The 20,574-nt window shown below is 54.9% G+C and overlaps 8 protein-coding genes across 8 annotated transcripts; 5 read left to right on the plus strand and 3 right to left on the minus strand.

The window, feature by feature from the left end:
- Nucleotides 1-222: 222 nt before the first annotated feature.
- PG986_014022 (glycosyltransferase family 90 protein) lies at nucleotides 223-1,993 on the plus strand (the record flags this gene model as incomplete). Its single annotated transcript, XM_066850244.1, has 2 exons — nucleotides 223-814; nucleotides 882-1,993. The coding sequence occupies 2 exons, from the start codon at nucleotides 223-225 to the stop codon at nucleotides 1,991-1,993; spliced, it is 1,704 nt and encodes a 567-aa protein (XP_066694387.1).
- A 1,322-nt stretch (nucleotides 1,994-3,315) lies between these two features.
- On the plus strand, nucleotides 3,316-3,616 carry PG986_014023 (uncharacterized protein; the record flags this gene model as incomplete). Its single annotated transcript, XM_066850245.1, has 2 exons — nucleotides 3,316-3,406; nucleotides 3,483-3,616. 2 exons carry the CDS (start codon nucleotides 3,316-3,318, stop codon nucleotides 3,614-3,616), a joined length of 225 nt encoding a protein of 74 aa, XP_066694388.1.
- A 473-nt stretch (nucleotides 3,617-4,089) lies between these two features.
- Nucleotides 4,090-4,761, minus strand: PG986_014024 (uncharacterized protein; the record flags this gene model as incomplete). Its single annotated transcript, XM_066850246.1, has 2 exons — nucleotides 4,090-4,190; nucleotides 4,293-4,761. 2 exons carry the CDS (start codon nucleotides 4,759-4,761, stop codon nucleotides 4,090-4,092), a joined length of 570 nt encoding a protein of 189 aa, XP_066694389.1.
- Nucleotides 4,762-6,123: 1,362 nt separating this feature from the next.
- PG986_014025 (arginase) lies at nucleotides 6,124-7,314 on the minus strand (the record flags this gene model as incomplete). The annotated part of the gene is made up of 3 exons (XM_066850247.1): nucleotides 6,124-6,436; nucleotides 6,509-7,092; nucleotides 7,231-7,314. 3 exons carry the CDS (start codon nucleotides 7,312-7,314, stop codon nucleotides 6,124-6,126), a joined length of 981 nt encoding a protein of 326 aa, XP_066694390.1.
- Nucleotides 7,315-9,416: 2,102 nt separating this feature from the next.
- Nucleotides 9,417-10,118, minus strand: PG986_014026 (uncharacterized protein; the record flags this gene model as incomplete). Its single annotated transcript, XM_066850248.1, has 2 exons — nucleotides 9,417-9,594; nucleotides 9,730-10,118. 2 exons carry the CDS (start codon nucleotides 10,116-10,118, stop codon nucleotides 9,417-9,419), a joined length of 567 nt encoding a protein of 188 aa, XP_066694391.1.
- A 1,908-nt stretch (nucleotides 10,119-12,026) lies between these two features.
- Nucleotides 12,027-13,055, plus strand: PG986_014027 (uncharacterized protein; the record flags this gene model as incomplete). Its single annotated transcript, XM_066850249.1, has 2 exons — nucleotides 12,027-12,270; nucleotides 12,349-13,055. 2 exons carry the CDS (start codon nucleotides 12,027-12,029, stop codon nucleotides 13,053-13,055), a joined length of 951 nt encoding a protein of 316 aa, XP_066694392.1.
- A 1,254-nt stretch (nucleotides 13,056-14,309) lies between these two features.
- On the plus strand, nucleotides 14,310-15,640 carry PG986_014028 (uncharacterized protein; the record flags this gene model as incomplete). The annotated part of the gene is made up of 3 exons (XM_066850250.1): nucleotides 14,310-15,210; nucleotides 15,279-15,560; nucleotides 15,621-15,640. 3 exons carry the CDS (start codon nucleotides 14,310-14,312, stop codon nucleotides 15,638-15,640), a joined length of 1,203 nt encoding a protein of 400 aa, XP_066694393.1.
- Nucleotides 15,641-17,779: 2,139 nt separating this feature from the next.
- On the plus strand, nucleotides 17,780-20,084 carry PG986_014029 (mitochondrial ribosomal protein subunit S4; the record flags this gene model as incomplete). Its single annotated transcript, XM_066850251.1, has 4 exons — nucleotides 17,780-17,989; nucleotides 18,136-19,042; nucleotides 19,094-19,785; nucleotides 19,854-20,084. 4 exons carry the CDS (start codon nucleotides 17,780-17,782, stop codon nucleotides 20,082-20,084), a joined length of 2,040 nt encoding a protein of 679 aa, XP_066694394.1.
- Between the last annotated feature and the right edge of the window lie 490 nt (nucleotides 20,085-20,574).

A 20,574-nucleotide genomic window follows, 5' to 3' on the forward strand; every position in this document is an offset into this window, starting at 1 on the left:
GGCGCCCATCCCACCTCATACGCTATCTCCTACCAGGCGCCATACTATGCTGCCTGCTCTACTACTATTCTTCCCAGCCCGTCGAGGTGCCGGTGACGTACGTTCTGCCCGGAAACAGCGCCGCCCATGACCCCTTCTACACCCCGACCGACGGCCGCAGGCCCTCGTCGCCGCCCAGCGATGCCCAGGAGCAGCCGTTAGTCGACGACAAGCCCCCCCGCGATGCCCAACTACGCCAACGCCGGCCACCCCATCGACTCCCTCATCAAGGTCGCCGAGACCCAATTCAGCGACGCCATGGCCAAAGAGTCCCACACTCTCGAAGAGGCCGCCAAGGCCTACCGCGCACGCCGCGGTCGCCACCCTCCTCCCGGCTTCAAGGCCTGGTACGAGTTTGCCAAGAAGCACAACGCCATCGTCGTCGAGGACTTTTGGGACCAGATCTACCACGACCTCAACCCCTTCTGGGGCCTGGATGCTAGGCGCATCCGGAAGGAGGCCTGGGACTACGAGATGACCATCAACATCCGCAACCACAACGCCAGCGCCGAGAGCGACTGGTTCTGGACCACCATCTGGCTATCCATGATCAAGACCATCGAGGACTACCTGCCCGATATGGACATTGCCCTGAACGCCATGGACGAGCCCCGCCTGGTCGTGCCCTGGGAAGACATCAACCGCTATGTCCAGAAGGAGAAGGAAATGCGCGTCTTGACCCCGCCCAAGGACGTCGTGTCCGATTTCAAGCCGCTCTCGAAGCCCGGTACGGAACGAAGACCTTTCACTCGTAACAAGAAGTGGGAGTCGACCGGTAAGGAGCATTGGAAATGCGGTCCCTTTGGCGGTCCCGAGCTTGTGGGCTAACTTGAACACTGCAGAACCCTACTGGCTGATTGCGCGCCGAGGCTGCCACCCCCAGAGTCCCGCTCGACTTGCCGGCACCGTCCGATCCTTCGACAAGACCCCTGCCTTTGTGCCAGCCAATGCGGCCCCTCACCAATACCGCGGCTACACGTCCAACTTCAGCTTGTCCACCGAGTTCTGCCACCAGCCCGATCTTCAAGCGCTCGAGGGCATCTTCATCAAGCCCCTCTCCACCTCGGCTACCAAAGTGCTCTTCCCCATGTTTGGCGGAAGCAAGTTGGCCGTGAACAACGAGATTCTGCTGCCGGCGCCCATGTACTGGAAGGAGGAAGAGCGGTTCACTGGCGACGGCTATCAGGGCGGCCCCTGGAAGGAGAAGATGGACGGCGTCATCTGGCGCGGCGTGGCCACGGGTGGACGCAACAAGGAGAACAACTGGAAGAGCTTCCAGCGCCACCGGTTCGTCGCGATGAACAACGGCACCAAGCTGACACGCGCCGAGGCCGAGGTGGAGGCGCCCATCAACTTTGCCATGCCGCTGCCCGAGTACAACCTGACGGCGCAGAAGGATGCCAAGCTGGGCCAGTGGGTGCGGGACTCTACGGATGTCGCCTTTACGGAGCTCATGTGCGACGACAAGCTCGAGCCCAACAAGGAATGGGGCCACTGCGTCTACACGGACCCGCACTTCCAGATCGAGCTCGGCCAGCCTCTCTCGTACCAGTTTGACTTCAAGTACCTGCCCGACATTGACGGCAACAGCTTCTCGGGCCGCTACCTGGGCTTTTTGCGGAGCACCAGCCTGCCGATCAAGAGCACGCTGTTCCGGGAGTGGCACGACAGCCGGCTGTTTGCGTGGAAGCACTTTGTGCCCATGGACACGCGCTTCGGGGACTACTACGGCATCCTGGAGTACTTCATGGGCTACGACGGCGGCGAGAGTGGCAAGAAGGTGCCCGCGCACGACGCCGAGGCCGAGAAGATCGCCATGGCGGGCAAAGAGTGGGCCGAGAAGGTGCTGCGCAAGGAGGACATGCAGATCTACGTGTTGCGCCTCCTGCTCGAGTACGCGCGCATTTCCGACGACCGCCGCGAGACGATGGGATGGGTCGAAGACCTGCTATGAGGATGAAGAAAGAACGCAATGTTTTTCTTCTTGTCCTTTCTCTTCTTGAGCAACAGCCACAGCTGTTGATACGACGCCACGAATGTAACATAAGCACCACGTATATTCTCGACTTGGACTGGGCCCAGGGACACCAACGCTGTACATATGATATTGTAGTATACCCATGCCTATACCGGCCTTGTTTGGGGGGGTTGTTCCAAATGAGGGGATCCAAGTTGAAGAAGAGGATTGCTGGAGGATCTAGCTGGACGATGAAACACAGCAAGCCAGGAGCTTTGGGGAGGAGCCGTTTCGTCGAGGCCGCCAAGCTGGAGGCTACGGCTTGGGTGCGGGGCCTGGATATAGTTATTGGGCAACCCACGATGTCGGGGGAGCGAGGGAGGTTGCAGGACCCGATGTTGGAGGTGATGCCCAAGAGGCTTTGGAAGGATGCATATCCGCCTGACGGCGACACAGTTGGAGGAGGATAGGGCAGTTCGAGACTTGTCCATGGGGGAGGAGATACCCATTTCTAGCAGACGACGGCGTCGGGGAGTTCTTTGTTTTGCTGCTGACACCAACACCAATTGATGGGTGGCCTCATGTTTTGTTTTTATTATTGTTCGGCATTGGCCAAACCAGGTTCAGTATCACATAGCATTGAGAATTTGAATTTACTTGTACTGTCAATCAATACCATGAACTTCACGCTTCGCCTAGGTTGCTCCCGTTACTGTTGATTGCAACTCTTATTAGATGTGCGATACGGTAACACATGCACACCACTATCGGCAGATACACGGACTCGGACAAGGACCCTCGGCAAAACAAACCGACATCATATGCCAGGATCTCTGTCCCATCTTTTCTCGGACCCTGATTTTGGGGTGACATGGATGACCACCATCGAAACCAGAGCGATTCATGCTTCTAAAGTTAGCACAGGCTTGAAAGTTGAACTCCGCTATGGGCGATGACGTCAACCCCCCCTACTGTAGCGTCACTGGCATCTGCTTCTGCCGGGCGTTCCCCCGTCTCGGTCTCACTGCCAGGAATGCGGGCAGCTCATGTGCATTGCCGTAGAAAGCTTGGAAAGACTAGGGGGAAAGCCACAATGGAACGGTCTCGAGGGAGGCCCTATGACGTCCCTTATCGTACTGGCCGGTAGAAGACTACCACATCCTGGGCTCAATCTTGGCCGTCCAGTGTGTATATAAGTCCTCGAATGCCCGCCGTACTGAGCAGACGATAGACAGTTCCAATCAAGATCTTATAAACCAAAAGTCACTTTCTACACTACCTACCAAGTACCGAATTCCCAAAGACCCGAACAAGCAACCATGGATTTCATCAAGAAGGCAACCGGCTCCGGCAGCGGCACCACCCAGCAACAAACCGGCGGCTCACCTCAGCAGGACTACGGTGACAAGGGTATGTCGTCCCCCCATATTATGCTTCCTTAAATGCATGTGAAGATGGGGAAAAGAAGCTAACTTCTTAACCACAGCCGCCAGCATGCTCGACAAGAAGTACAACGACGGCAGGCTGGGCGAGGCCAAGCTCGAGAAGATTACCGACGGCCTGCGCACCGGCTACGAGAAGGCCACGGGCAACAAGGTCAACTCCAAGATCTCCAACTAAAAGATGTGACGATCACAACATACTAGCGACGGGCGTTATTTTGGCTTCAGGGACAGAGACTCCCTTATTAGGATTTTCGCAAATGGGATATGAATATACGCGCTCTCATAGCGCCATGATTAATACATGAATTACCACCACACGCTCGAACGTGTTTCCTTTCACAAATCGTACGTGATTTCTACGTGGAAGTCATGATGCTCGTGCTATTGGCCCAGAATATTCGACAACTTAATTGCCATCCTTCTCCCTGTTGTCGCAACTTTCATTGCGAAGATGCAGGTCAAACACCTCCAACCGAGAAAGCGCCAAGCAAATGCAAGTAGTATCCCCCATGGTATCCAACGCTGCTGTGTTCTGGTGCCACATGTTTTTTTTCGTCATTACATCGTACTCAACCGCATCAAATCTGTCCAAGACTTTTGTCTAGGATCACGCCTCACGGGAAGAGGCTTGTCGGTCGCGCAACGCTACTACGCATCGTCGTAAAAGACCTGTATCGCCATGACCATGATCCAGAGCAGGAAGATGACGCCGATGAGGGCAAAGGCAAAGGCGGCCTGCCACGATTGACCTGCTCCTTGCATATTAGCCACATGGTTTCCACAGAGGCCGACAAAGCCTGAAGCCCCTTGCAGGCAAAGACGCAACAAAGAAAATCGAGAGAAGGACTTACATATGCTCTTCTGCTGCAACCAAGCCAGGTTCGCCAGACTGTTGGCGGGCTCGGGCACCCGATCAAACACCAACAAATTGCAATTGGCACTGACCGAGCCTGTCGGGCCCCAGAGCTCGATGCTCACCACAATCAGGCCGACCATCCACAGCACAAAAAACACAAACGCGCCCACAATGACGATGGCGGGCAGCAGGCGCCGCTGCGAGATGAGCCACAGCAGGCCGCCAATAAAGAGGATGGTCAGGCCCGCGACGGTGATGAAGTAGGGGAAGTACCAGGGGATGTGCAGGTTGAGCGTTTGCTGTTGCTCGATGAAAGTCGCGAAGACGCCAATGATCAGACAGGAGGCGATGAGCAGGATGATCATCCAGACGTTGAGCTGGATGGCGGGCCAGTGGTACTTGTGGACGCGGGCGACGCGGCGCGAGTAGACGAGGGAGCCGCTCGCCGTCGTGGTCGAGGCCATGTTGAAGTCGCTCGTGTTCTTTCTCTTCTCCGATTGCCCCGGCGCAAAAAGACTGAAGTTTGGGCGAAGATACGCCTTTTGGAAGCGCAATACCGGACTACTCGTTTCGGCTCTTGGTGACTGCTACCAATTGGCAAATCGAAACCGGGGAATCAATCGCGTGTTTGGCGTAGGCGATTTGGAGGAGCGTCCGTGGGTCGTCGATGTCGTCCTGGTCCTGGCCCTGGCCTTTTATAGCGATGGCAATTGCAGGTTCGAAAGCAATCAATTGCTGCCCTGTCTGTCTGTCTGTCTGTCTGTCTGTCTGTCTGTCGAAGCCCGAAAGACCGCGGCAGCGAGAGTCTGATGCTGGTCGGGTAAGAAAAAGAGTGCCAGCTCGCAACAGGTCGGCTCGTGCACGACGATGATTGGATTGGGCTTCAATGCGACGCGCGTGGGTGCAGGAGGCAACACAGCGTGCGCCCGGCTCTGGTTCTGGTTCTGGTCAGTCAGTGGAGGAAGGCCGGCGGTAGTAGTAGTAGTAGTAGTAGCGAGGTATCGGCCTTTTTAGGCCCAAGTTTGTAGCAGCAGGAGCCCCGCGGAGCGAACAACTCAGTGCAGACTCAGTGCAGACTCAGTGGTTACGTGGGTGGGAATGCGCTGGGCTGGTGGACACACTGCGGGCTGCAAGACAGCAGCGATCTTCTCTTTCTAGGTCAGGTACGAGCGTCTGCTAGGCTTGGACGACTCAACGTCTAGAATCCAGGTGTTGGCTTACTTGCCTCACGACGTTGGGCTACTGTTGCTTCTTTACAAACAAGCAAGGCGACCTACATGGACGTTACTTTTGTGATTGGCATTGCAACATGCCATGACCTCCCTGCACATGGCGGGTGACCTGCACATGGCATGGCGACCTGCACATGGGAATCTCGGAAGCTTCCGAATCGGACGCCACCCCGGTTCGTTCGTTCCTCACTGTTTCCGAAAGACCATAAACGAAAATGCGATTTGCAGTGCTGCATTCGTTGTCATTGCATTGAAGTAAACCACAGTTGAACTTGACTTGAATGTTGTCCCCCGGGGGTTCCGATTTAGAAGAGTGGAAAAACTCTAGTAGCAGGAGGTACGCGGAAATCGGTTCGGCCGAATCTATCGTCTGAGACTTTGCGAGGCTGGCCAAGACGCCCCCGCCGACATGGTTGGCCCAACCCAACCCTTTGCAGCGACCCGAGCCTGAGGTAAATCAAGGGGAAGCATAGACAGACAGCCGCTAGCTAAACTCCCCGCCACGAACCGACATCCCCAACTGCGACCGACCGACCGATCGACCGATCGACCGATCGACCGATCGTCATTACGTTCGACCCGACTGCACTACAGTTACAGCAGCGACTCCCCCAGCGCGCACCGCACCAGCGAGCACCCCGCCCGCACCGTCTCGTGTGCCCCCGTCCCCGTCTCGGCCGACAGGCTCGGGTTGACCTCGACCAGGTCCACCGCCACCAGGCTGCCCGTCTCGTGCACGCACTCGCAGATGTAGTCGCCCTCGCGCAGCGTCAGCCCGCCCCGGACGGGCGTTCCCGTGCTCGGCGCCCACATCGGATCCAGCGCGTCGACGTCGAAGGACAGGTGGATCGGCGTGTCCGACCCGATGTGCGCCAGCGCCATCTCCATGACGCGGCCGATGCCGTGGCTGTTTGACGATCGCCGGGTTAGCAGTGCTACAAAAAGAGTGAAATATAACGGCACGAAGGAAACAACATACCGGTCAATGTCGAACATGCTGAACGCCTTGATGCCGTTCTCCCGCAGGATCTTCTTCTCGCCCGGGTCGACGTCGCGCAGCCCAATGTAGACGAGCTTCTTGAGGTTGAGCATGTGGTCCTCCTTCAGCCACCCAAAATACTCCGGGTTGTCCTCCTTGGCCAGCCCCGTCAGGAAACTGACGGGCATGCCGTGGATGTTGCCGGAATCGCTCGACTCGGGCGTGTTGATGTCGGCGTGGGCGTCGACCCAGATGACGGCAATCTCCCGGCCCAGGCGCTCGCGGACTGCTTTCGCCGTGCCCGCGACGGTGCCGATGGCGATGGAGTGGTCGCCGCCCAGCGTCAGCACCATCCGGCCCTCGCGCGCCTGCGTGTAGACCTGCTCGCACAGCTTCTGGGTGACGGCGCTGACCCGCTTCGGGTTCTTCATGTTGCGGTACGGCTCGTCGGTGGCGGGCGTCAGGTCGGCGTACGAGTGCACCGTGTCGTCGCCGTGCAGCTTGTAGTTGAGCTCCTCGCGCAGCTGCTTCAGCAGGCCCGACTCGATCAGCGCGGAGGGGGCGGCGTCGACGCCCTGCTTGCCCTGTGGTGTTGAAAGTCAGCTCTTCTGTAGCATGTATTGATTACCTATGATATGATCCCGTGACAGTAGCCCGCCAGTAGTAAACACCAACCGTATGCCATGTAGCTCTGGATAACACAAGTCGCAAGTTCAACGTACCTGTCCGCCCGAGAAGCCCACGGCCACCACCCCGAGGTTGTCGGGGTGGGAGAGGAACTTGGACTCAATCATCGAGGTGTTCATGCTCAGCTAGGTGGACAGTGAGGAAGGAAGGCGGCAGGTGGACAGGTTGCTATACGGTATAGCTGTGATCGAGAAGGGTTCAGAGAGGGTAGAAAGCTAGTGTAAGCTTTATCTTGCTTGCGGTGGTCTACTGGCGGGCGGCTCGTATTCCGTCATAAAGGTACAACAAGGGAAGCAAGCAAGCAGGCGTGCAGGGAACCGACCGCACAAAGGAAGGGGACGAAAGTCTAGGAATGAGGAAAGCAGTTAAGAGTGAGAGTGAGAGTGAGAGAAAGGCCACAAGACGGTCATTTTTTTTTTTTTTTTTTGGTCCCTGCTGGCTGGCCACCCCCCACCGCCTGCGAGTCCCTTTAGTAAAGGGGACAGCGCAGGCACATGAAGATGTATTTTTTTCCCTCTTGTTAGTACAGCCGAGACGGATGACGGAGGGGCAGCTTATCGATCAGGGCTCTCCCTCCCCCTCGTGGTCGCGGTGCGTGGGCTGGCGGATGGTGGGGTCGAATTGCCGTATTCTTCTCAATGCCAATAGTTACATACTTTGCCTTATTCCCGCCAGTCTGTGCCGCCGCCGCCGCATCAAGCGTGCAAGCAAAAGCCCATGCCTACACTACATATGCAGCTGAGGTAGCATTTGGATTTCTCCCCAAAGTAGGTAATATGCAGTAGTCATCTGACGGCGAGTTCATGTACACGACCTGCGACGGCAGAGTTAAGCTATCATCAAACGCCCCAGCATGAGTCGTCGAGGGGTCCAATCATCCGTCACCAGGCGCTTTTCTTTGTCGTGGCAGTTCCTTATTACTTGATAGAAAAGGAAGCGCGCCCCGTCGCTCGGCAGATCCGATCTCCAACTAGCCTGTCCGTACATTGATTGCTTTTCGGATGTGCCAAGTTGCGTATGACATACCTAGGCAAATGACTAGCTGACGAGCTGCCCGGGCAAAGTCGGAAACGGTGAAACCAGCGGCTCTGGAGGGAATTTCAGCTTCCGCATACCTGTCTCGTGATGCATTCCATGTTCCGCACCTACTCTCACATAATCCAGCCGAGACGAACGGCAGAGCCGCGCCCAGCCGAGTCAACGTTACTTGCTGGTCACCATCCAGTGTGCCAGGATTAGGGGCCGAACTATTGCTGGGATTTACGTACATGCAACTTGGGTAGAGCCAGGGTCGGTCGGTCCATGGTCCACTTCGTTTACTGCGACATGCCTTGTTCAGCTGGCCTGCGACATTATCAAATCATTACTTACACGCATTGAATGAGGCCTGCCAGCTAATCATTGGGTGCGGCATTTTCCCTTGGTCCTGTACTTCGCCGCCAACGAAAAGGCCAAGCTCTGGCAATCTCAGATACGAATGCACCTAAGCCAAAAGGCCAAAAGGTCAAACAAGAGCGCCCGGCCGAGAGGAGCTGAATAGGAAGGTAGTCGATCGGTCAGCTGGGGTGTGGGCTCGGTGTCTTGGGTGTCCAGTCAGTCAGTGCAGTCGGTCGGTTCCACGAGGCTACATGCGGGCGCTGCGCTCATCACTGCTCATGCTTCATGCCGAGCGTCGATCCCTTTCGGAGTCCGGCTGGAACGGTTCATGCCGTGGCGGGGGTCGGTCGTCGCCCTTCTCCTTCTCCTTCCCCTAACCACAGTCACGTACTTAAATGAGCTCTGTTTCTCCGGCTAGACGGCCAACTTACCTGACAACCTGATTCATGACTTCTACACCTTCCGCTAGGCCAATATCTGCCTGCATCAACTGCCTCGCTTCTCATTCACCAATTGGCCAATTGGCCAATTACTCGCCCGACGACCTTGTGCGTCGCTGGCACACCCAGCTTTGCCTTTGCCCGTTCCAGAAACATCGTGCTCACTCCACGAAACAGAGTCCATCCCTTCGTGTTTGGTAGCCGATTGGCCTTCCTTCATTAATCTTCAGGTTTAATTTGGTAATCGTGCAGCAGGTGGCTGTATTTCGAGAAGCGGATTGCCAAGCCTGTCGCAGATGCGTAAACGATCGGACAAATCTTAACACCAAACCAGGCTGTAGCTCATCCAACTGCCTGTGACTGAAGACTGGCGCTGTACCAACTTCTCGCTTTCACGGTCGTGACTATTTCCTCCCAGGCGATGGATAAACCTCGTCATCCTCTAAATCCACGTTTTCCAGCACTTCAGTTGTCTTGAGCCTGCCGTGGTCGCAATCGCACACCATGCCGTCTCCTTCTGCTTCCAATCCCAGGTATCCGGGGGCGTATCTTTCGATACAGTCCAGCCATACATCAGGTGATCTAGGCACGTGTTCATGACTGTCTTCCAGGATATCCGGAATGTCGTTCTGGGCTACGGATCGGTGCCGGGGACACAAGAGAGAAAGGGGAGCGAGCAACGTTCAAAGGTGAGCAGAAAACCAAAGGAAAACGTACTTGCTGATTCCTGGGGACATGTTCAAATCACACTCCCTAATCATCGTGGCCGCGTCCCAACCATCATCAGGCCAAGGCCTCCCTGGCGTGAAGGGCCAAACTCGCGCCCGCACCATGATCTGCCCGTCGTTCTCCAACCCGCAGAGCATCATGGGTCCCAAGTTCAGGGCCTGCTGGCTCGCCACCAGCACGCGCTCCACGCTGCTGTAGAAGATGACAGTGCCATAGCTCGTTATGGCCATCTTCTCCAAGTCGGCGGACTCGACGAGGTACCACTGCATGCACTCCTCGGTCTCTGTCACCGGGTTCGGCCCTCGCCGCGGCACTAGGGACAGGCATGCCGGCGCTGAGGTCAGGGCTGTAGCCGAACATGGTCTTGTTCCCGCCATCGAGCGCGTGCTTCACAATGGGAGAAGGAGACAGAAGGATATCGAAAGCAACACGTGATATATAAAAGCTTATCTAAGAAGGAACATGTTTTCCAGGTGCTGTATATGTAAGAAAGGACTAATTGCTAAGCAGGAGGCGCCTAGCCTAATAATATCGGTTATTTAGTGACCTTTACTTTAGTTTATATTTTAAGCCGGAAATATATTTATCGTCCGTTCGTGAATTACCCTAATAAAACTTTTATATTCGGTTCACTTTTTATTAAAGGGAGGTATAAGCTTAATCTTTAAAGGTTTTTTAATAATTATAAATAGTTTAAAATTAATAGTTTAAAAGTAATAGTTTATTAATAAGTATCTAAATAATACATTTTTAATAATAATAATAAAATTATAAAATTATATAGTAATATTATAAAGCTTTATTTTATGTTTTACTTATTATATTATAAGCTTTACTTTTATTATTAAAGATACTCTTTAATAAATATAATAAAGTTAATAAATATTTTTTACTGCTCGAGCTTTTTTTAATACGTTATTATATAAAGTAAATAATAAATATATTTTTTAAAATATATAATAATTAAAATATATAATAATAAAAGGTTAAAATAAAAAGTTATAGTTTTTATAGTATTTATTTTTCTAATAACTATAGTTACGTTTTATATAAAAAAAGATATTTAAATAAACGCCCACTTATTTTATTAATATTTACCCGGTTATTAATTTTATTATAATTACTTTATTAATTACTTTATTAATTATTTATAAATTACTTTATTAAAACTAGTATTACAAGTAATTTTTAATTACTTTTAAATTAAAAAAAGTTTTATATTTAATTATATACACCCTTTTTATTAAATATATTAAACTTAAATACTTTATAATTACCCTAGTTTTATTTATTAATAAAAGTAACTAAGCTTTATTATAATAAAGCTAAAGATCGCGAGGCTTAAAATAATTTAAAACAGTTATGTTACATGTAATTTTATAAGGTATATTATTAAAATTATAACGTTATATATTATAAAATAAAATAATTAAATATATACCACTCTTTTTTTATTATTTACGCTTATTTAATACTTTTTATACGAAGTTAAAATAATATAATAAGCCGCGTGCTATTTTATTACTTAGTAAAGTTAACGAGTGTTAATTACAATCCCTTTATACGGGTTATATATTTTTATTATATCGCTTAGCTATATAAAACGAACGAGTGCCGTCACTATACACCGTTTATTAAATCTCGCCTAATCGATAGTATATTCGGCCTTGGCCGAGATATCCTAAAGCGGGAACGACGGGTAGCGGGCCGCCGCATAAAGCCTTCCCTCATAAACCACAGCCTCTTAAAGTGGGCTTTAATTAGACCGTAGAAGCCATCACTTACACGAGCCGGAAAGTGGACTTGGGTGGATCACCTCCACACGTTAGAGACCTCAAAATAGATTTACTTGATGACTAGCAGCTCGGCTTTCGGATGTATACCGACTTTGCGTCCCTGAAACATGCCAGTGACTGGGGCCTTTAACGGGGGCCTGCCTCGCAGAGTTTCTGGCAGTGGGATAGTCTAGCGCCCAAGAGGCAGACTACATAAAATTTTTTTGGCCGATTGAGGCTGAAAGCTTCACAGGGGACAATACCGAGGCAAGAGAGTAGATCAGGGGCAAAGGAGACTCGACCCCCCCTTGGACATAGGTAAGAATACGCAGTGGACTGGTAGCTGTATGTATATATTAACGCTGCTCCCCAGCCGGTTGGGAATACAGAATCCATTGCAGCACACATCAATATAACATTCTTTACTCAACAGTCTTTTGAAAAGAACCTACTCTCCTTCGAATATCTATTCCACACTCATTATCATCCAAACCGACACCCATCGTCATCATGCAGCTGCTTCGCCTCTTGTCTTTGTCGAGCGCTGTCTCTGCGGCGGCCATCGTCCAGCAGCGCCAGCCGTGCACGAACCCCGAGAAACGCGTCGAGTTCCGCTCCCTGGACGCCGCTGCCCAGAAGCAGTACACCGACGCCGTCATGTGCCTCGCCACGAAGCCCTCGGGCCTCAACCTGGGCCTCAACACGACGCTGTACGATGACTTCAGCTACGTTCACACCCACCTGAACAAGATCAGTGCGTCGATTCGCTTGCTCTCTCTGCGCTCTCTCTGGACTGTACAAGTTCCAAATGCTAACTAGTTTTGCCCCCTAGTCCACTTCTGCGCCATGTTCCTCCCTTGGCACAGGAACTTCGTGCAGCTGTACCACAGCAGCCTGCGCGACTGCGGCTACACCGGCCCCATGGCGTACTGGGACTGGTCCCTGGACGCCGCCGACCCGGCCAAGTCGTCCATCTGGGACGTCGTCGGCGGCAACGGCGGCACCGACAAGATCGAGAAGACGGGCGACCAGGAGTGGATGTGCCTGACCGACGGGCCCTTCAAGGACCTGCGCCCGGCCTACCGCGAGACCGAGTACGCGCCACACTGTCTGTCGCGCGACTTCTACGACGGCAAGGACCGCCCCGGTAACATGCGCGGCAACGCCTACAACGCCGAGGAGCTCAATTTCATCAACGAGCGCCCGACCTACGCCGACTTCCGCCTGTACCTCGAGAGCATCCCGCACGGCTCGATCCACAGCGCTGTCGGCGGCCAAAAGGGCGACATGAAGCCCAGCTCCTCGCCCAACGACCCCCTCTTCTTCCTGCACCACGCCCAGATCGATCGCCTCTGGGCCCAGTGGCAGCAGGCCAACCCCGAGGCTCGCGAGAAGGACATCCTGGACGACAAGGTCAACCCCGTCGACGGCTCCAAGGCGACGCTCGATGATGTCATGCCGTTCATGGACCTCGCCGCCGATATCAAGATCTCCGAGGTCATGACCACCCAGAACGACCTCCTTTGCTACACCTACTAAACGGCACGTCGAGGAGATACAAGGCGCATATCGGGCCCTCTTACAGTATGGACCTAATGTCCAAGCATCTGTGCATTAGTACAGATAATACATAACCCATATAATACCGACATGGCGAGAAGATACGCCCACAACTGATCGCAGTCTGTACCTTCTTCGGAAGCGTTAGTTAAAGGTTGCCGTGTCCGGATCCAAGGATTCGTCGGAGGAGAAGGACTAGGCATGGAGAGAAAATTACCAAAGGGGAAATATCATACATTCTACCCTGTCTTGTTACACACTCCTCTTGCAGCTGTGATCGCTCACGTATATTTCGATAAATTTTGCTGTGCAGAGAACAGAGATAATTCTGACATCGCCATGCCAAGAGCTGGGAATGGAAAGCGTCCGACAACGACAGCGGCGTTCCGAGTCTCCCCCGGATCCAAGACCGTACATGACAGTTATCTGGTTCTCTAGAGAGTGCAAATCCAATTTTCCACCTACTACCGCCAATGTGGCGTGGCTGCCTTCTTCCTTGGCGCCTCATATCGCAAACTGGGAGGAGTCTAGCGCGCTCGGCAATCTTGTGCCCCATCATGTATGCTTTTCCCCTCCAAGAACGCACATGCGGATATGCGTATGCACATTAGGCTAGGCCACTATCCGTCGGGGCAGCTTCAGCACTGGCGCGGCTATTGTTGTTGCGCTTTTCTCGAATGCGAGATCCCAAAAGGCTACATGGCACGAGGACGCCCCCGGTCGAGCCAATACCGCTTGCCACACTAGCACGTCTATAACCCCACATGACGTTCGGAGGCGTTGGATCCGTGACTCGGAGCGGCTTAAGCGAACGGCTGGGGGTCACATTTCCGTTCGGGTTGCCTGCTGCAGCTCTTGTCTGTGGTGGAATAATGCCTCCATGCTTATAATAGGTAGCAGCTATGTGGTTTCCCATTTTCTCCGCCAACTGTCCAGGCCGGGCCTTGCAACCCGACTTGGCCTCTTCATCCCTGGAGCGATCCCGTCAATCGGAGGCCAGCAGAGGCCTGGCCGTCCGGCGTCCTCGTTCCGGGGCCTGGTGTGGAGGCCCAAATGGCGCTCGACCATCAGCCAAGCACCAGCCAAACATCAAATGCTACGCGCAAGCCCGCTGCGCATACATATATGCCACACTCCGCTGCCTTTTATGTCGATTCCTTCTTCTTTCGATCAGCACCTCACCTGGCTCCTCTTGGAACCCACCTCCTTCGTGAAATAACCACCGTTGTCATCATGAGACTGTCACTCCCGGTAATGAGCCCGGCGGCCACCTTCGCCGCGCTGCTGGCCTCGGCCGCAGTGGTGTCGGCCCAGTGCAACCTGCCGTCGAGCTACAAGTGGAAGGACCACGGCGGGCCCCTGGCCCAACCCAAGAACGGGTGGGCCTCGCTCAAGGACTTCACCGTCGCGCCCTACAACGGCAAGCACCTCGTCTACGCCTCCTACAACAGCGGCGGCAACTACGGCTCCATGAACTTCGGCACCTTCTCCGACTGGTCCCAGATGAGCTCCGCCGCCCAGAACGGCATGAACGGCGCCACCGTGGCCCCGACCCTCTTCTACTTCCAGCCCAAGGACGTCTGGGTGCTCGCGTACCAATGGGGCGCCACCCCCTTCTCCTACAAGACATCCAAGGACCCCACCAACGCCAACGGGTGGTCCGGGGCGCAGCCGCTCTTTTCGGGGTCCATCAGCGGCAGCGGGACCGGCCCGATCGACCAGACCCTCATCGGCGACGGCACCAACATGTACCTCTTCTTCTGCGGCGACAACGGCAAGATCTACCGGGCCAGCATGCCCATCGGCAACTTCCCGGGCAACTTTGGGTCCAACTACGAGACCATCCTGAGCGACACGCAGGCCAACCTCTTCGAGGCCGTGCAGGTGTACAAGCTCAAGGGCCAGAACAAGTGGTTCATGATGGTCGAGGCCATGGGCTCGCAGGGGCGCTTCTTCCGGTCCTTCACCGCCTCCAGCCTCGGCGGCTCCTGGACCCCGCAGGCCGCCACCGAAAGCAACCCCTTCGCCGGCAAGGCCAACAGCGGCGCCAGCTGGACCAACGACATCAGCCATGGCGAGCTGATCCGGAGCACCAACGATCAGACCTTTGAGATCGACCCTTGCAACCTTCAACGTAAGTAACTCCTGGCTACATCCCACTCTCGTATCAAACAGACTCCCTGATCCAACGATATTCCCTAGTCCTCTACCAAGGCCGCGACCCTAGCAAGAACACCGACTACAATCTCCTCCCATACCGGCCCGGTCTGCTCACTCTGCAGAACCCCGCCGGTAGCCCCGCACCGGGCGCCACGACCACCGCCGGAGGTGGTGGCAGCGCACCCACCACGACGGCCCAGCAGCCCCCGTCCAACACGGGCAACCCGGGCGGCAGCTGCGCCGGCCTGTACGCCCAGTGTGGCGGCAACGGCTACTCGGGCCCGACCTGCTGCTCGCAGGGGAAGTGCACGGTTTCTAACGAATGTAAGCAACTCGCACTTGTATATTACACATCAATGGATCAAGGCTAACACGCAGTAAAAGGGTACTCCCAGTGCGTGTAGGTAGATGAGAGGAGAGGAGATGAATGGAAAGCGGTTCACTTCTGACGCTGGCGGGCCATAATGCATGTAAATAGTACAGACCGTCAACAATGCATATATATATATATATATATATATTTGATAAAGATGGCGTCTTCCGTAACCACTCGTACTTGAGACCCGAAATGGGAATCACATGGTATGCTGGGATATCGGTTTCCCGTCGGACTTTCATCCGGGTGGTAGGGCAGGCAATGCGCAGAGCTACCACATGTTGGCACCGCCCTCCAATCGGTAGTATTCAACCATCCATACAAGAGAGCATTTGATCAAAGGGGATGGATTTCAGCTACGCATAGTCCAGTAATTAAGCTTGTACAAGTGAATGCATACATGCAGACTTATGAGGGTTCGGGACAGCGTTGAATCGGGCCTGGCAAGGAATATAGGTCCCCGATCTGGTAGGTGGTGGTTTGCTAACAGGGGTCGGGGGCAGTGACGTAGCAACCGGGACAGGAACTTGGGCCCTCGAATACGGTGAGACTAGACTTCTTCCATACTCACTCTTTGCGATTACTTAGGTCATCACCCACCTGTGTGTTCCTGCTAATCGGGAAACCAAAAGCACCGGAGCATCCCAACTCCCAGGTGATTGGAACAGACCTCAGCGCGATCCAGCCCGACCCTGATGTGCCAATCGCACCATCATCAAGGACGACGCGGAAGACCCGTGGGAGTTTGGGGGTATCCGGTTTGACTACACCCCCTCCGTTTCGTTGTGAGATGCTTCAATGATCACCATGGCGTGCTGAGCCAAGCGTTCAATCATCTGAAGCCGGGAGGCTGGATCGAGTATCGGGATACTGTGGAACATGTTGGCGACCATGCCGGAGATGCGACACAAGTGCCAATGGGAGTGATGACTGCAGTCGTCGACGCGACAGAAACCAAGTTCATGATTCCCTACGGGCCGTGGCACAGGGACGAGAGACTCAACCATGCGTGATCCTTCTTCCTCGACGGTGCGATGAACGGACTGCGAGGAACGGGGGGGGTTGTCGGGCAACGACATCGAGAGACTGGTGGAAAAGGCGAAGAGCGAGGTGCTGGACCCAAAGTCCCATTGGCGTGCTCCTGGGTGAGTACAACACATGATATTGTTTGTGGAATCGCCGCTGGCTTGTCCCGCTATCCAAACAGATGGGTTGCGTATGGGCGGAAGCCGACTGAGGGGACAAGCCCAATGATGCATACACGAAGGCATAGTGGAACATTGGAACAGTCCAGCCAGTAGCGGAAGCGAACTGGTATTTACCAATGTGAACATGATTTGAGGCTTATATCTCCTGTGGTTGTCGACGGTCTTGACGATATCGTGGTGTTTTCCAATAATCAGCTGATGTTTTGGGGCCAACGTGTGATTCCCCCCCACGGAACCTATCGGATGCAGCTGATTGAAGGCAGTCAATAGCGTGGGTTTTAGTGGACATTGGCTGTGGTTAGTGGGGGACGCCTCGTGAAATCAGGCACCCCGGCCCCTGGAAGATCAATTGAGGTGCAGGTCTTTTGGGGCCTATTTCAGGCCTACAAGTACCGTTCGCAGGGCAATGCCGCTGTAGCAGTACCTGGACAGCCAACCACGGCCGCCATGGAAACCACCCCAACCTTGGGATGGCTCGCCTTGTGGCTCTCTCCCCCCAGCAGCCGTCATTTTGGGGAAATCGATATTTCCCGGGTGCAGGCAGGATGGGAATGGGCCATGTGCAGCCAATTGATGACTGCAATTCCGATGCCACCGTCGACCTGCCTGCCATCTTCACTTCCGACCCGACACGATTGGCAGACCGCGAGATCCTCGATTTCTTTCTGTCTGACTGGCTGACTGACCTCTGCCGACCCGACAAAACGTGATTTTTTTTTAATCTTGATCGGAGGAGCCGTATCCAGCAGCACACCTGCAACCTGCAACCTGCAACCCGCAGCACGCAAGTTCGCTTCTGACCCGACCCTCTCCCTCCGCGATCGCCAATCAACAACTAAAATTTCTCACCCTCCCGGCTTGCCAGGCTATCCTCCCAGCCGACCCTTTCGCATAACCCAGCCCCCCTTCGTCGAGAAAGCAGCCTAATCAATCGCCCCTCCCGCCCAGTTCATGCTACCATGTCGGGCAGTACTATGAGAGGCACCCCCAGTCGAGGAGGCCAGCATAGAGGCGGAAATCCCTTCAACGGCAACAGCCCTGCCAACCCAAACTCCAACATTCCGCGCCCCGTCCTCGACACACAGCACGCCGCATCCCCCGTTCCCAACGACGCCGCTTCAGGAGTCAGCATGAGTGCCAGCAGACAAAAGCAGTCCAAGAGGGACGAGGTACGCATGCTCTGCCCTTCTCCGTTCCTTTGTTTCCTTGCCTGTCGTCCATTGACCCATTGACTTGCTGTCTCAAACACACACACACAAACCCGTCGAGGTCGAGACATGATGCCCGTCAAAGCACAATACCCAAGTCCGAAAAGACCATGGATGCTGACTACTACCGCCAGGCCATCCGCCGCAAACTCGAGAATGACCTCAACAAGAAGAAGCACACCACCAGCGGCCGCAATGCTCGCATGTCCCGCAAGGCCCCGCCCGGCACCGTCCTGGCCCTCAAGCCGAGCCCGGCCCTGCAGATCAAGCCCAGCACCACCGTCTCCGAGGCCGCCCAGCTCATGGCCGCCAAGCGCGAAGACTGCGTGCTCGTCACCGACGACGACGACCGCATCGCCGGTATCTTCACCGCCAAGGACTTGGCCTTCCGCGTCGTCGGCACCGGCCTGATCGCCACCAAGGTCACCATTGCCGAGATCATGACCAAGAACCCCCTCTGCGCCCGCACCGACACCAGCGCCACCGACGCCCTCGACCTCATGGTCCGCAAGGGCTTCCGACATCTGCCCGTCATGGACGAGAACCAGGACATCTCGGGTATTCTGGACATTACAAAATGCTTCTACGACGCCATGGAGAAGCTCGAGCGCGCCTACTCGTCCTCCACGAAGCTCTACGCCGCGCTGGAAGGCGTCCAGTCCGAGCTCGGCACCAGCCAGCCCCAGCAGATCATCCAGTACGTCGAGGCCCTGCGCTCCAAGATGTCGGGCCCCACGCTCGAGTCGGTCCTCAACGGCATGCCCCCGACCACGGTCAGCGTGCGCACCTCGGTCAAGGAGGCCGCCCAGCTCATGAAGGAGAACCACACGACTGCCGTCTTGGTGCAGGACCAGGGTTCCATTACGGGTATCTTCACGAGCAAGGACGTCGTCCTCCGCGTCATCGCCCCCGGCCTCGACCCGGCCACCTGCAGCGTCGTCCGTGTCATGACGCCCCACCCCGACTTTGCGCCCATGGACATGAGCATCCAGGCCGCCCTCCGCAAGATGCACGGTATGTAGCACTCCCATCGCGCCGGAACCTCGGGAACTAACAATGCCGCAGATGGCCACTACCTCAACCTCCCGGTCATGAACGACCAGGGCGAGATTGTCGGCATGGTCGACGTGCTCAAGCTGACCTACGCCACCCTCGAGCAGGTCAACACCATGCAGACGGGCGACAGCGAAGGCCCCGCCTGGAACAAGTTCTGGCTGTCGATGGACAACGAGACGGAATCCATGGTCTCGGGCGACGGCTCCCACTCGCACATGCATACGGGCATGGCGTCGCATTCCATGGTGTCCCACAGCATGGCGCGCGAGCGCGACCGCATTAACGATTCGCTGGCGCCCGGCGACTCTGCCTCGCACGTCGGCGTCGACTCTCCCGAACACTCGATCATCACCGGCAACCCCGAGCCGGCCCCTGCCGAGCTCCCCTTCGCCTTCAAGTTCAAGGCGCCCAGTGGCCGCGTGCACCGGCTCCAGGTGATTGCCAGTCAGGGTATTTCGACTTTTGTGGACAACATCAACTCCAAGCTGGGCTCCGAGGTCGAGGCCATTGGTGGCATTCCCGATGTCGAGGATGGCCGGGTGGGTGTCAGCGGCTATGCGCTGTCGTACCTCGATGACGAGGGCGACACCGTCTCCATCACCACGGACCAGGATCTGCTCGAGGCCATTCTGCTGGCCCGCCAGCACCACCGCGAAAAGGTCGACCTCTTCGTGCACGACCCCAACCAGCCGCCCGTCACCGTAACGGCGCCCCAGCCCATCCCGGAACTTCCCACCCCCCGGCCAGCTCCGCCATCAGCGGTGGCGAGAGCTCCCGCCGCAGACGCCGCCACCACGCCAGCGAGGATGAGGACGACAGCGAGGATGACGACATGGCTACGGTCCGGAGACGGAAGAGCAAGCACGGCCACCACGCGTCGGTGCAGGAGAAGGAGGTGATTGCGGGCGTGCCTAACGAGCTGCTGCTGCCGGGTGCTATCGTCACGTTGGCCGTTGTCATTCTTGGCGTCTTCGCCATCTCCCGCGCCACCAGCCGATAGACAGCCGGTTAGAATTGATTTGCATTGATCATTGGTCTGGAGTTTTTGGCGGGTTGCACTTTTTCATCTCCCCTTTGCGTTGATTGACCTTGTGTTTGTTGTCACGAACCATGGCCTGCTTCTACGGTAGAGGTCTAGTGTGTCCAAGAGGAGGCAATTGTATCGTGTTTACACAAGGTGGCGGGTTCGGAGTAGATATCCATGTATGTACTTGAAAAGAGAGAAGCAAGAGATCATCGGCACGTATTGATAGAATTAATCTTTACTTTCGAGAGCTGGAGCTGGTGACGGTCTGGGTAGCCATTATGCACTTAAAACTACAATACCCAGTGGTTGCATATTACTTCCCAATCAAATTATGTCTCGCAGACCACCGAACTCGAACACGGGCTTCGTACTGTGAACTGTGAAACGTTTATGCCTCTTAGGGCTCTTCCGACCATTCGGTTAGTCATAGGAAGCAGCGGCCATCATCATGATTCATTCTTCT

Source organism: Apiospora aurea (genome assembly GCF_038362705.1).
Source record: "Apiospora aurea strain CBS 24483 chromosome Unknown utg000009l_segment0_segment0, whole genome shotgun sequence".
NCBI classification, from domain to species: domain Eukaryota; kingdom Fungi; phylum Ascomycota; class Sordariomycetes; order Amphisphaeriales; family Apiosporaceae; genus Apiospora; species Apiospora aurea.